This window comes from Sceloporus occidentalis, unplaced genomic scaffold (assembly GCF_023333645.1).
Source record: "Sceloporus occidentalis isolate IW3139 unplaced genomic scaffold, rSceOcc1.0.p SCAF_7, whole genome shotgun sequence".
NCBI classification, from domain to species: domain Eukaryota; kingdom Metazoa; phylum Chordata; class Lepidosauria; order Squamata; family Phrynosomatidae; genus Sceloporus; species Sceloporus occidentalis.
Genome location: NW_028316987.1, coordinates 54859725 through 54874902, shown reverse-complemented (window position 1 = coordinate 54874902; position 15178 = coordinate 54859725). Strand labels below are relative to the sequence as shown.

At 39.0% G+C, this 15178-nt stretch overlaps 1 protein-coding gene across 6 annotated transcripts in view; it reads right to left on the bottom strand.

The window, feature by feature from the left end:
- The window catches only part of RFTN1 (raftlin, lipid raft linker 1), a 147055-nt gene that overhangs the window by 9087 nt on the left and 122790 nt on the right, over positions 1-15178 (bottom strand). For 3 of the 6 annotated variants that reach the window (XM_089532987.1, XM_089532984.1, XM_089532985.1), the window contains 3 exons: positions 12035-12138; positions 10117-10198; positions 6392-7894 (listed from right to left, as the gene is read on the bottom strand). In XM_089532987.1, coding sequence (XP_089389113.1) covers positions 7460-7894; positions 10117-10198; positions 12035-12138 — 621 coding nt within the window. In that variant the 3' untranslated portion in view covers positions 6392-7459. Of the gene's footprint in view, positions 1-4; positions 4861-6391; positions 7895-10116; positions 10199-12034; positions 12139-15178 lie in introns of those variants that run through there. The other 3 variants (XR_016281931.1, XM_089532989.1, XM_089532988.1) reach the window with 3 other exon arrangements.

The following is a 15178-nucleotide window of genomic DNA, read 5'->3' as shown; positions in this document are numbered from 1 at the left end:
ATTTTATTGATTTTATTGTTTACAGATATAACAGGAATCTAAGATGTACATAGGGAGACAGAATTGCACATAGAGGTTTCTTCTGTTTATTTTCACCTCAGCTTTCCTGACTGCTGAAGGCACAAGCCTTGTTTGCTTTTCAAGTGGCTTGTCTTCACACAGTGGAGAAGAGCTGCAGTAAATTTTACAAGCCAAACTGTGCCTGTACATCCTAACCAGTGCAATAGATTCAGATTTAAGAACATGCAACTGGAAGAAATAAACTCCCACAGCACTTCCTGAAAATGCTGTTTTGAGAAGGTGGACTTCGTAGTCCTACACAAGGAGAGCATTAGATTGCAGGCTGTTGTGCTAACATGTCCTTATGACATTATATATATCCAAAGGCAGACAATGTAAAGATTACTGTATACAGTGCTCATTATAATTGGTGATTAATTAGTTAAAATATCTTGAGGTTACCAAAAGGTGCTAAATAAACTAATACTCTGATGTGGGGATATAATATTAAAACATATGCCTAATTAACTTGGTAACCTTTCATTAACCTTAGTCCACAAAGCTATCTGCCAGCATAGTACCATGTTATTTCTTCATTTTGCAAGGAATTTAAGAGACGCAGATTTCTGTTTGCTGTCATGTTCAGTTTTGCTGGAAAGGGGGAAGGAAATGTTGTTACAGGAAATTCTGTTTACTTAACCCTCGTCCAAACACAAGATTGGATGGCCACTAGCTGTTGTTGGCTTTGAACAGGTTAATGAGGAGAAATTGGTGGAATATAATCATTGATAGATACATCAGTGCAGCCATCAGATTCAAAAGTTAACAGTGAATACCAGATTCTGGGGAACAACAGGATAAGACTGTTGTTTGTCATGAGGCCTTTGATTGGTCACACTGAGAAACAGGATGCTGGATTGTTGGCCTAAGCCAGCAGGGCTCTTCTTATGTTAACATACAACGTATTTAGAGTTCTCTGTATTGCTGGCTCCAGCTAATACATGGAAAATGGCAGTAAATTGGAGATAGTCAAACAGTATGATCTCATTTTAAATCAAGCATATTAAAGTCCATGAGTCCAAACTATAAATGATATTTGCTGAAGCCCTATTCAGATATTACTTAGCCATTCGTTTCAGTGCACAAAGAGGAGAGCACCTCATCCCTTCCTCCTCCACTGTAGCTTTTATTACCCCAACACATTGTGGGAGGAGAGGTTCCTGTTTGAATGGAGATTTTTTATGCAAGGAAGATCCTTGATTTTCTGAGCTACTTGTTTACAGGGATCGCCTCCATGCAAACAGACCTGCTGGATGAATGGTATATAAAGCCCACTTCACTGCAGAATGGTTTCCTAGAGTCCATATATTAGGTAAGCTACTGTCCATGTACAGAACATTGGCTTAAAGTTTAGTATCAGAGTAGTGCTACATTCTGTTCAGTTCATTAATCTCCTTAACTCGCCAAATGGAGGTACTATATTATATTTGACTTGATTTAACAGTATTATTTTATTGTTATTTTATTTCCTTATATCCCACCTGTCTCCCAATATACGGACTCAATGCAGCACATTGAGTATGGAATGAGTAGAGCTCAGCAGCTGGAATCAAAACCTAGTCGGAATAGAAATGCATCACTGCTGATGCAGCTATCTGAGTTGCTTCAGATGAGTTAAAATCTAGCAACAAACCTCCCTCTTTTTGCTTACATGTTCTACCATTCTGGAGTCAATGACAGATTTAAATAGCAGCATCTACTTTTCACTCTTAGGCTATGCAGAGAGAATTTATTCTGATAGTATTAACTCTCCTTGATTCAACTGAGTCAGTGTGTCATGTCAGTCCCCTCATTTGAGCGCAGAGGATTGCTTAGCTCATTGCAGAGCACACAGAGAGTGGAGTTCTTGTCAACTCACATAAATATTGAGGATGGCTTTTTCTTTGAAATGCCAATTCTGATCTTTTTAAATTCTCTGAGCCGGAGGGAATTAATCTTCCTGAAAAGGGAGATTATCTGTGACAGTAGCAGTGTCAGGCCTCAAGTGGAACTATAAACCAGTGTTCTGTAGCAGCTTTTTAATGCAACTGTTTCCTTTACCTATGATTTTTAAACAGTCAGCAGAAGATGAAGAATGATAGGTGGCTCTTTTAGGGGACAGTAAGTACAATTGTGATGGCTCAGGTTAGTGTCACCCTGTTTCCCCCCAAAAAAATGTTGACAAATACACTTCTAAAAGGCTTTTTACTGCTGAGTCTTGATCCCTTCCCCCATCCTTTCTCTCCTGTTCTGTCATTGTCTTCTCCGGACAGGCTACTTCAGGGATAAGAGCATGTCTTTTTTAATTGTAAGATGTCACATGCCCTTAGGGTGGTGTAAAATTGTGCAACGGTCCCCTTGAACTGGCCTATTAATTTAGAAAAGGTGCCTTTTCTTGTGGATTTCATTCCTTCTGTAACCAGCAGAACTTTTTAATAACGCGAGCACTTCAAAGGTGTTAAAATCCTCATTTCAACTGAACTACTTCATCTGAAGAAAAGAGAAATATCCCCATCCAATTGCAGCCCTAAATTATATTCTCCTGGCTCCTCACTAACTAGCTAATTTTGCATTGATGCTTCACTTATTAATCTTTAGGGATAAACGAATAGTGTAATCACATTTTGAAAAGCTACAAAAAGTTTATAATTCATTTGATGTGAAACCTCCATAATTGTATGGAATGCAAGATTATTCATGCAACCTAGTATTAGGACTACTCATTTATCCTGAAACTGGAAACGACAGCTATCATGATTTTGCTTGAATTGAAACTTGTCAAATAGTTGCTGTATAAACAAAAGCAAAAAATGCATCGATAGTTTCAAGTGACAATAGAGACTGAGTTTCCCACGGAAAGGAAACTTTATGCATGTACACACTCTGTGTTTTTGGGAGTCCCACTGAAGATTTCTTGTGACCAAAGTAACCTTATGCTACTTTTTCATTTGGGGCAAGATGAGTGTTTGTGGAACTGGTATAGGCATGGATGGTGTGGCTGTGTCTTGGCAGCAGGTCATCAAAAAAAGTGTTTCATATAATCCTAGAGTTGGAAGAGACCACAAGGGCCATCCAGTTCAACTTCCTGCCATGTAGGAAATCACAACCAAGGCACCCTTGACAGTCGGCCATCCAGCCTCAGTTTAAAGACCTCCAAAGAAGGAGACCCCACCACACCCTGAGGAAGTGTATTCCACTGTCAAACAGCTCTTACTATCAGGAGGGTCTTCCTAATGTTGAGATAAAGGACAGGTTGCTTACTTGTAAATGTATTTGTTTGAGTGGTCATCTGTAAATACACACAAATGGATTATTCTGTGCCTGCCAGTAAACTTCCTAGTGAAATCTCTTCTCCTGTAGCTTGCATCTATTGTTCCAGGTCCTATTCTCTGGAGCAGGAGTAAACAAGCTTGCTCCATCCTCAGTATGGTACCACCTCAAATATTTAAACAGGGCTATCGTATCACCTCTTAACCATCTCTTCTCTAGGCTAAACATACCCAGCTCCCTACGTTTCTCCTCATAGGGCATGGCTTCCAGACCCTTCACCATTTTGGATGCCCTCCTCTGGACATGCTCTAGCTTATCAACATGTTTTTCTTTAACTGTGTTGCCTAAAACTGGACACAGTATTCCAGGTGAGGCCTGACCAAAGCAGAGTAGAGTGGTACTATTACTTCCTTTGATCTAGACACTATACTTCTATTGATGCAGCTTTGCATTGGCCTTTTTAGCTGCTGCATCACACTGTTGACTCATTTTCAACTTGTGGTCTACTAGATGCCTAGATCCCTTTCACACATACTGCTTTATCACACTTGGGGGCAAACAGGATTTAAACGAGAGTTAAACTAGAGAAAATCAGGAAATGTCATGTGATAAACATCAGGCATTTCCTGGTTTTCTCTAGTTTAACTCTAGTTTAAATCCTGTTTGTCCGTAGTGTGATAAAGCAGATAGTCTTGTTATGTCAGGTATCCCCCATCCTATATCTCTGCTTTTCATTTTTTTTTTCTGCCTAAGAGCAGTACCTTACATTTCTCCCTGTTGAAATTCATTTTGTTAGTTTTGACCCAGCTTTCTAATCTATTCAGGTCATTTTGAATTTTGATCCTGTCCTCTGGGGTGTTAGCTACTCCTCCTCTAATTTGGTGTCATCTGCAAATCTGATAAGTATGCCCCCAATTCTGTCATCCAAGTCATTGATAAATATGTTGAATAGCGCTGGGCCCAGGACAGAACCCGGTGGGACCCCACTGGTCACTTCTCTCCAGGATGAAAAGGAGCCATTGTTGAGCACTCTTTGGCTTCGCCCAGTCAACTAATTACAAATCCATGTAACAGTTGTCTTGTCTAGTCCACATTTTACTAGCTTGCTTGCAAGAATGTCATGGGGAACCCTGTCAAAAGCCTTAATGAAATCAAGATATACTATATCCACAGCATTCCCTTTATCTACCAAGCTGGTAATTACCTCAAAAAAGTGATCAGATTTGTCTGGCATGACTTCTTTCTCTGAAACCCGTGTTGACTTTTTGTGATTATGGCATTGCCTTCTAGATGTTCACAGACTCTCTGTTTAATGATCTGCTCCAGAATCTTTCCTGGTATTGATGTCAGACTATCTAGACAATAATTGTTGGGATCCTCTTTTTTCCCCTTTTTGAAGATGGGGACAACGTTTGCCCTCCTCCAGTCTGCTGGGACTTCTCCTGTTCTCCAGAAGTTCTCAAAGATTATTGGTAATGGATCTGAGTTTATTCCTCATAGACGTTACATTTTTTTAAAAAAAGTATTCACCCATGGGATGCAAGATTCATTCTGTAAGAAAAATGTGTAACAATGTATTTTTTGACATTGTGACCATTTATGATAAGAGCTTTCTTGGCAAAATTTATTCAAATGAGGTTTGTGATTGCTTTCTGCTGAGAGTGTGTGACTTGTTCAATGTCACCACTTGATTTCTGTGACTGAGGAGGGCTTCATACTCTGGTCTCCTCGAATCCTAGTCCAACACTGAAACCACTACATACTACATTGGCTCTCTCAGTTTTTCTCAGAATTTTATTTAGTTCTTATTAGGACAGATAATAGCAGGCATGTTAATACCTCATCTATTTCCACAGTTTATAAATGAATGATCGCACTGATCTTTGGTAACACACCCTAACCTCTGTCATGTAGGCCTTTTCAATCAAAACATTTGTGATTTAATAAGCCAGGAGCAAGTGCTTGGACCATACACTCCTCCCTTTCTTTCATTTGCTCCCTTGACAGTTTTGACCTTGGCCTGTTTAAAAAGCTGTTCATTATTATGTTCAAAATGGAGAACTGTTGCTTATGTTGCAAGCCAATGGACCCTGAGATATGCTGGTTCCCCTCCGTAGGTGAAGAGAAGGAAGGCTTGAGCTGGCAATCCCTTCCAGCCAATGTGGATACAGTGGTACCCCGGGATACGAATTCACCGTGTTACGAAATTTCCGGGGTACGAAAAAGTTAGATTTAAAAAAACTGTTCCGGGTTACGAAGGATTTTTCGGGTTACGAAAATCTTTTCGGCGCGTTTCGGCGCGAAATTCAAAGCGCGGCTAGCGGCTAGCGGCTTTCCAGCGGCTTTTCGGGTTGCGAAATGTATCGGGTTACGAACGGCGCCGCGGAACGAATTAAATTCGTAACCCGAGGTAGCACTGTATTTTTGTGTCAGGTCGTTTCTGGAAAATGGAGAAACGGGTTGCGCCAAGAGATCTCTCCTGAATCCAATGTGCCTTTGAGTACATGCACAAGGGTGTGTACAGTAGTGCCTTCTGCCAAAATGTTTTAAGTATATACTCTAGGAAGATCTGAATTAGGCTCTCTGGTCCTGAAATGCACAGACTATACAAAGAATAACAATGAGACACTACTGAAATTAAAATATTCACTGCTTTTAGAGACATCTAAACTTGTTTGTGATCATATTGTTTACGGAGGATGATACTGACTTTTACAAAACAGACACAGTTACATGTATTTATGTAGCAATTAAAAAAAAGATTAGGGCATGGATATTTCTTGGTTGCTTCAGGGTCAGACATTCCTTTGTAGAATTCCGCAAGTAATTAAAGTTATTTACAGTGCTGTTTTCTGAATGTTCAGCTAAGTTGCTAAAGCCAAAGTAAACATTCTTCGATTACCAGGGAAAAAATATTGCATTGCTTTTGTGCTTGTGTGTGGAATGAAATGATTTAAACTATCCTTCCATTATCTTTTATACAACTATTTGAAGTGGTACAGTTTTGTTTTAAACTGTTCTTTAAATTGCATTTTCTTGAAGATGAAGCTGACAGTTAAAAATAGCTTAAGTATGCAGGATATGTACCTAGAGACCACATTTTATTGAGTCAAAATACTTTACAGAGAAACTAATGGGAACTGTCAAACATATATCACCCAATAGGGAAAAGAAGCTATATTGTTTATAGGCTCCCACATTTCAATTGTGCAAGGACAGAAGGCATTTTCAAAACATTAACAAGTTCTAAACACTGTTCAAATGTGGACCCAGTTAGGTTTACTCAGTGATAAAAAGAACTACAATACATGCATGAAAACTGATGGTTAAGAATTTGAATATATTTCAGAGATTAAGAAATTAAAATTACTCACATTTATTGTAAAAGTGAATATGCCTGAAAATATGAGCCTTCCATTCACCTAATATTTACTTTCCTATGGAATATTCTCAGTAAGGAGTCACTCATTTAGCGTGCAATGGAAGTAGATGACAAGCATCCAATTGTTTATGAAATGTATATAAAATAACCAGATCTTTTTATGTGCACTTTGATTTATGATCATGTATGTGAGATCTTCATTAGTAACCTAAATGGTAATTGGATACACTGGGTATGAATTAGATTCTTCAGTTAATAAAAAATCATTGCTTATTCTCTGCCACTAGCAATTTCTTAGATAAAACACATGGCTTCGTTATTGCTTCAGAATTTTTGCAGGAGATTCGTAGTTCCAAAGTCAAGATAAACAGATGTGTTTAAGACAAATATAACTAATGCCTTAACATTTTGTCCTTATATCCTGAATCCCACGTGACAAAACTAAATAAAAATGTGGCACACATCAATTAAATGTTGATATTTTTTAAAAAAAATTAAATACAGGACATACTGGTTTTTGTTTGGTTTAAAAAGCAGCTCAACACAGATTAAATACCCATGGGTTTTCTTGGATAGCAGGAAAAGCATGAAAAAGTATGCATACATTGCCAAGTTGAAAATGTAGCAGTAGTAACATTTCCACTGTATACCTGTAGAAACCCAATGGTGACAAATTAAGTTTGTTAAGCAATCATGTTCAACACTGATCATCAAAGTGAGTTTGTTTTTTTGTTTTGTTTTTTTACTTTGGCAAAAACATTGCCTCTCTCAGTCAAACTCACATTTGGGCTCAAAATTGGTTTCTGTTGGCTCATTGTCTGCTGCAGTGCAATGCTCTTGGAACATTTGGCCCTCAGAGTTTTCCTGGATGCTTCCCTGATCCATACACAAACCTCTTGTGCCTTGGTCAGCGTCATGACCAGCATCCCATTTTTCTACCAACACTTGATTGTTGTGGGCAGGCACCTCTCTACACCCAAGGCCTTCGGTTCTTCCATCTTCAAAACCAGCCAAGTGCTGATCTGAGATTACTGGAAAGTGCAAACCACTTTCAATTGTAGAGAATGGTGTTTCTGAATTCCTTACATTTTCTATAATTTCGGACTCTTCTGTCTGTTGCTTCTCTCTGGCACTTAGTCTTGCCTTCAGGGATTTCTTGACTCGCTTGTGGTGTCTGTCCTCTTTGGAGAATCTCCAGTGAAACTGCAAACAGTAGGAGAGGTTATAATCTGGCAGTATTTTGTTTAAATTCAGCACTTAAGGTTAATTCTTAAAAGGTCTGATAAGACAAGAAGCACTTTTACAAAAAGATAGTAGTCATCTCGTTAGCTTTGCTATAGCTATAGGCTACGTTTCTTCTTAAAAACTAATCTTAAAACAGCACCTATGATACAATACCTACAATAGTTTTTCCCCAATCTACCATAGGAACCAGAACATGTCAAGTTCACAAACTGAAATTTTCCATTTGAGCATGCAGAACACTACTTGGAAACCTATTCAATTATGAGATTGTAAATCTGAATTGTGTGTGTGTGCCCTTCAAGTTGCCTGTTGATTTATGGAAATCCCATGAATTTCATAGGCAAAGAATACCCAGAGATAGTTTTGCCAGTTCCTTCCTTTGAAATATAGCCTATAGCACCTGGTATTCATTGGTGGTCTTCCATCCATATACTAACCAGGGCTGACCCTGCTTAGTTTCCAAGATCAGACAGGATCTGGTGCCTTTTAGGGCATATGGGCATAAACCAAACTTATAATCTTGTCATTTGGGGGGATTCATATTTATAGTTGATCATGATCAAACATGAACCCCCAAATTTACTATAGAGACAACCGAAGAGGTTCTGAAACGGTGCAAAAACACCATTCTCTACATGGCGAGAAGCAGCTATGCCAGGACCCTGAACAGTTTCTCTAGCTGCTCATCTCAATGCGCCCCAAGTGCTGCAGTCATCATTCCAAGTACACCAATCTTCCAATATGCTGGAAACCTTCAGTTGGGATGGTGCTTTGCTTAAGAGGTAGGTTTTTAGGTAGTGGCATCAGCAGGGGTAGCTATGACAATGAGGCTCCATTGTCATTATCTCCTGATGGTGCAAGCCTTGGCCTTCTTTTGACAAATAAGAATGTGGAACCACTTAAGCACCCACCTCTGTGGAGCATGCCCACAGATAATAAATGGAGAAACACCACATGAGGTGCTTTGCTCTTGCAGTATCATCGCCTTGTTTCAGTACCAGAGTATCCTGAAAAACTTTCCCAACTACAGCCAGTGCAATGTCAATTTTAAAACAAAAAAATCACTGTGCCCCTGCCCCAAAGCCTAGTTAAGGAATTACAACAAAGCACTCCTTTGGAGAGAAAAAATCCTTGTGTGAGGAATTCTTGCTAGTTATGCAGACAGATGCTTGAAAAGTATGGCATGTACACTATTTTTAAAAACTACCATACAAGTGTTTCAAGCAACTCTTGAAAACTATTTTAAAATGAAGAGGATTCCAGTAGTTTTCTAAAGAACCCACAAGGAGGTTGGCTAACTCAGTGCTGTGTGACAGTATGTCTGACAAGAATTATGCTCACTGGAAGGCTAAGCAACTAGGGTCATCTGATGATAACCTTTTCAATGTAGATAATTTGTTTGCCTCATTCCTGATCACATCATCTCCCATTTCATCAGGCAGAAATGCTGACATTGATTTTATCAGGTCACAAATCATATCTTCCATTGCACCATCAGAGTTTCATCAAGACAGTGTCTTCTTGTTTATCTTCAAAATATATTCAGAAGGAACATATGCACACAATCTCTTACTTTATTCTTTAATATATATATATATATATATATATATATATATATATGGTTACACCATTCACATTTAATAATAAAAAATGATGCTATAGAGGCTGAAATGGACACAAAATTCACACCACCAACATGTACTACAAGTGCATGCTAAGTAACACCTGTGTGCTTTTTGATGCTTTTTTTCCTTTTTGTTGTTGTTTTTTCTGTAGTGAAAGTCACAAACAGAACAAGGATGTTCAATGTAACCCACATGCCAAAGGGTGAGGGGCAGCAACTAATTACCCCAAACCTACATGGAACATCTAAAGCAGAATTTAGATTTGCTTTCTTTTTTTCATTTTGCAAGGTGTGCAGGTGAGGATGCAAGGGAGGATATAACAGAAAATAGTTCCCTCACTGAAACAGAGAAGGGAAGGTGGGGGCCCTCTCACATCTTTTGTATTTCTGAGTATTTTTCTTTAGTTTAACAGCTCAAGTCATAGTTCAGCAAGTGTTCAGCAAATCTTTTAAACCACAGCAATGTTAAACAAGCCGTTTCTACTGATGTGGAAAATCAATTAGACTATGAAAGCTTTGCCAAGACAAACACAGAGAGCAATTCAAGGCCATATACCTTAGGTTGTTTCTTTTTGGTTTTCTGGGGCAAGAAGGGTCGCTGAAGAAAGACAATCTGCTTAGTGGCTAAATTCCCATCCCTGTTTTTAAGAAAAGAGAAGAAAAGCACAACCACAAGCCTGAAAATGAGTTCCATCCACCCAAAGCACAGTTTAACATCCGTGGTGCATCTCACAATCACCCATTCAAATCAACTTTGAAAAAGATACTTAACTGAACACACAAGTGTCCTTCGCCACACTATTAAGTCCACATGATAGATAGATCTCTGTACTGGGGACAATCACTTTCTGGGATTCCTTGCTCTAAGACATAATTTACTTAGGCATGTTCTGGGCGGTATGCCCACAGCCTTTACTGTGGTATAGAAGAAGAAAGTACGGCTCACAGGCTGCTTGTTACTTCCAGCCCCTATTTTACTGTTCCCTATGTCCTTATGGACTCATGCAATGATTTGGGCAGATTTCTCCCCCAATAGCCCCAAGATTTTCAAGCAATGCAAACAGCAAATTTTCAGGCAAAATTGAAAGTGACATTATGTCACTTCCAGGCTGATGGGCAAAATGCATGCCAGCATCCTGCTGGAAAAGCATTGTGGTGAAAATTGGATCCTGACACTTGATGCAATTAGTCATGCCTCATATAAGGTATTGTTTCAATCGTGGGCTTAGACGACTTTTAAAAGCAAGTTCTTAAGGAACAAAGGTATACAGTTAGCTAAGTGGACCCTCCAGGTTCAGAGACAATGAACCTCTGATGTGATCCTGAAGCCATAACACAGAAAAAGGCCATCATTTTCAATATTTTAAAAAATTTGTTCAAATAAAATATACAGTTTGAAAGCAAACAAACACAGCTCTTCTCTTCACATATAACTTCCTTAAAATACCTCAAATAAAGCCAATTTTTCTTAAACATCGTAACCTCAAGTCATTTTCTGACATGCTCTAATTTTGTGTTATTTACAATTGTAATTGTATAGTTTTGTACAGAGATAATGTTCCACCTTCCATTGCATAACATCATAGTATTTTGCTCTTATATATTTCTTTTATTCTTCTTTATGTGTTTGCTTTCAACAAGAATTTGTTATAATTTGACGTTAGCTGTTTTCATGAACTGCGTGGTTTTCATGTATTGTACTGTTGTGGTATGATATTGATTATATTCCTGTATATCCTTATCATCTTACCAAATACATTATTCTTGTATGTAATTAATATTTTTCTTCTTCTCTGTTTGTTTAAACTCCAGTTTGACCCAGAATTCTTTTCCTTGCTCCGTTCAAACTTCTAAGGAAATCTATCTGCCCTGGTGGAAGCAGAGCACTGGATGGGATGGATCTCAATCTGACCCAGCAAGATTTCATATCCTAATGCAACAACAGCAGAGCCCTCCATTGCCATTTCTTTACCACAGAACATTGTCTCTCTTCATCCCATCATTTAAGTGCTCCAAAGAGGACAAATAAGAATGGAAAACTAATTTTCTTTTCCATTAATTTTCTCCTGAATATTGGTTTCCTCCTCAGTTTCCTCTCATTAGCACACAAGACTGTGAATGAAGGTTTGGTGGAAGGAAGAGAAAATACATGATGCCTTAGGGCAAGGATATCTCTAAGACTACATCCTCCCATATCACCCTGCCTGAAATCTAAGATCATCAGTAGAATTCTGGTTACATTTTCCACCTCCCATGAGGCTAGGATGGTGGGTACACATGATAGGGCTTTCTCTGTAGTAAAACCTCAGCTGTGGAACTCTCCCAAGGGAAGTCAGACTGGCTTCATCCCATCTGAGTTGCAGGCGATGAAGGCTATGCTAATTTGGTTGGCCTTTGGAACTTAAAATGAGGGGTGTCTGCTCTTTTATAATGAGACTCCTGTAATTAAGAAAAAGGTCATCCTTTTGCAATACCTGTTTGTCTTTACAACTGGAGTGGGAAGCACACAAGTCAGCTGCCAGCCATACACGGCAAGAGAATTCAACAGAGGGATATAATCTGCTTGCACTCGAGCCCCCTATGGAAGAGAAATTAAACCATTAGGGTTAAATGGGAAAAGTGAGACTTGTTTTAGAAAGGTTGTTTATTAATGGGTTTGATTGTTTCTGCAAGTTCAGCAAAACCAAGAAAAGAAATTAATATTGAAAAACAAAAGGAATGAAGGGTCATTTTTCAGTTCTTGCTGAAGGGTTAAATAATTTTGTTTAAGCAGTAGAAACACATTTCTTTCCATGCTCCAAAACCTTCCATGTGGCAGCTGATGAATCAGATCAACAGGACTAATTCATTTTGTTTTGTTGGAGATCCCCTGGATGAATGGCCTCCTGCAATATTAGCTGAAAGAGAACAATTACCTCCTTCCAGACAAAAGGGTATTCAAGCAATACAAAAACCCAGCTATGCTAACATAGGTCTGATTCTGCTCTGAACATACAGGGTGGAGTTGCAAAGCAAGGAGCTCTATGTTTACACCAGTTGAGCCAAGAGGGAAAAAATTGCTCCTTTGATTTCCAGAGGAACTCATGGTGTGTTAAACGATATTATTGTGGTAATGAGCCCAGGTCATTTGCATCCAACAGCAACGGCAAGAAAATATGGATGCAATCTGTTTTATTCTTTTTCTTACCCACAGGCACATGAGCCTGACCATTTTATTATTTTCATCAGCAAATATCTGGGCAAGACCAAAATGGTGCCTTTCACTTTAAAGTATGGATCAGAGTAGGAACTATAGTATGGCACTGCCTACTGTCTCTGCCATTACACAAAACCAAATTATTCTCTACAGCAGAGGGCAATTGGAGGTGATGATAATAAATAACTCCAGAACTAGAGAATAAATTAACAAGCCTTCTTCACTCATCTCAGTTTCACAGAATATGCTCTGGCTTACTTATGGTACACTTATTTAGTACTACTGCTACAGCTATTAATTATGTAAATATAATGTACAGCATTAAACCTCACAACAGCCCTGTGAGGTAGGTCACCATTATAACAATTTTACAGATGGGGAAATATGTTGAATTAGTGGTTGGTTTTAAGCCACACTGTGAATCCTACAGAATTGTTTTGGCTGTATGTTAATACTATTCACTTGAAATTACCCAAGTCTAGAAGAATGAGATTATCTAAATGCCTCCCGTAAACACACCCTGGGTAAAGATTTGTTTCTATGAAGATGTACCATGGAGCACATGGCCCCTGCACCTGAAATTAGACCAGATAGGCAGAACCACCATTTATAGGCATGCCTAAGAAGAATGCGCTTGCAGAGGTGCAATCAGTATCAGCAAAGCTACGACACTTTTCCACTAGAGCACAGCAGGATGCTTTTGACAGCCATCACAATCACAAGACAGCAGAGTGCCCTGGACTATCTGCCTGCCAAACAGATTTCTTTCCTCTTGCTAATTTTTCAAATGGCCCAAAGCCTGAGGGTCCTATTTGCCAGGGAGCGCCACCCACTTCCATCAAAGCACACAACAAGATGTCAAAATTCAGACCCTAAGCTGTTCTGGCACCAGGAAGAGCAGTAGTACAACACAGGGGCAAAGCTCTTGGCTTCTGCAGAAGTTGAACCACTGAGCTGCTCCAACTCTTTCCAACCGCAGAAGGTTGTCTCTTCAAGTTCTCTTACTGAGGCAAGGCTGTAAAAACCTAATTGGTCTGACTTGCCAGACAACACTCCCTTCAAGCAATGCCATTACATAGTTTACTTAATAACACTCAGAATTTACAGTTGTTATTTATTTTCTTTATATTCTGTCTCTTCTCCCAGTTTCGGACCCTAGAGACTCATAACATTAAGCAAAAAAACAAACAAAAAACCCTCCAAAACAAAACCACAATAGTAAAAACAATAAAATAACAAATTAGCTATTATATTAAATACCACTAAACCAGTTTAAAAACATTATTAAAAGATCATTCCACAGCAACCTGTTAGTATTCAAGAGAAGAGCAGAACAGGCCAGGCCAGGGTTGCTGGACTAAAGTTCAAACTCCACAATCTATGGGCTCATATTCCCCCCCCCCCCCAAATCCTCAAAAGACCAAACACTGAACAGAGTTCTGCCTCCAAACTTACACACAACAAATGTGACCATTATAGTTCCCAAATCAAAATGCCCTGTACATCCTTTCTAACTCATATGCATCTCTTTAGTAACCATGCCTAATGGCTGCAACACCAAACCAGGGTTGGCTCCAGTGCCGAAAGGCATTCATTCCAGAGTTTCAAAGATCTCAATCAACTATAAATACCTGCTCCAAAGGATTGGGAAATCCAATAGTGTCTGGAGCATACCTTTGGACATTCAGAGGGTTGCACTGGGAAAGGAAGAAAGTCCTGATTGTAGTGGTGCCGGATAAAGAAGTACATCCATGGATCTTTGGAGCCCTGGTGATGCAGTAGTTAAATGTCAGTACTGCAGCCACAAGGTTGTGAGTTCGATCCCAGGGACTCCAAGGTTGATTCAGCCTTCCATCCTTTCATAGGTCGGCAAAATGAGTACCCAGCTTGTTGGGGGCAATTGGCTAACAGACTGTAAACTGCTCAAAGAGTGCTGTGCTGAGTTCACGGATAAGTGGTATAGAAATGCACATGCTATTGCTACTGCTATTTGGTTTATTGGGGGGAGGGAGACATATACCTAAAACACAATAGGACTCTGACCTATCCTGACGGTAGTGAAAAGAAAAATGGGGTGGGGTGTTATTCCATCATTAAAGATCCAGCTAAACAATCCTACTAAAATTACTAAAAACCACCACATCAGATTGTTACATTGTTAGATTTCATACTGCTGAAAAAAAATCCAGCCTTTTGAAAACACCTTAAATTGGCTTGTCTTTTAAAGCCGATGGTAATTTGGTCTTTTGGGCTAACTCGGCAACCTTAACAATCCATTCTTTCATCATTGGTGCTGCAGTCCATTTCCAAATTTGAGCAAACAATATTCTTGCTGCTGCTGTCATATTTCATAGATGTAATCCATATTTACTTTCTAGTTTCCATAATACCCAACAAAAATATTTCTGGTAACATTACAATA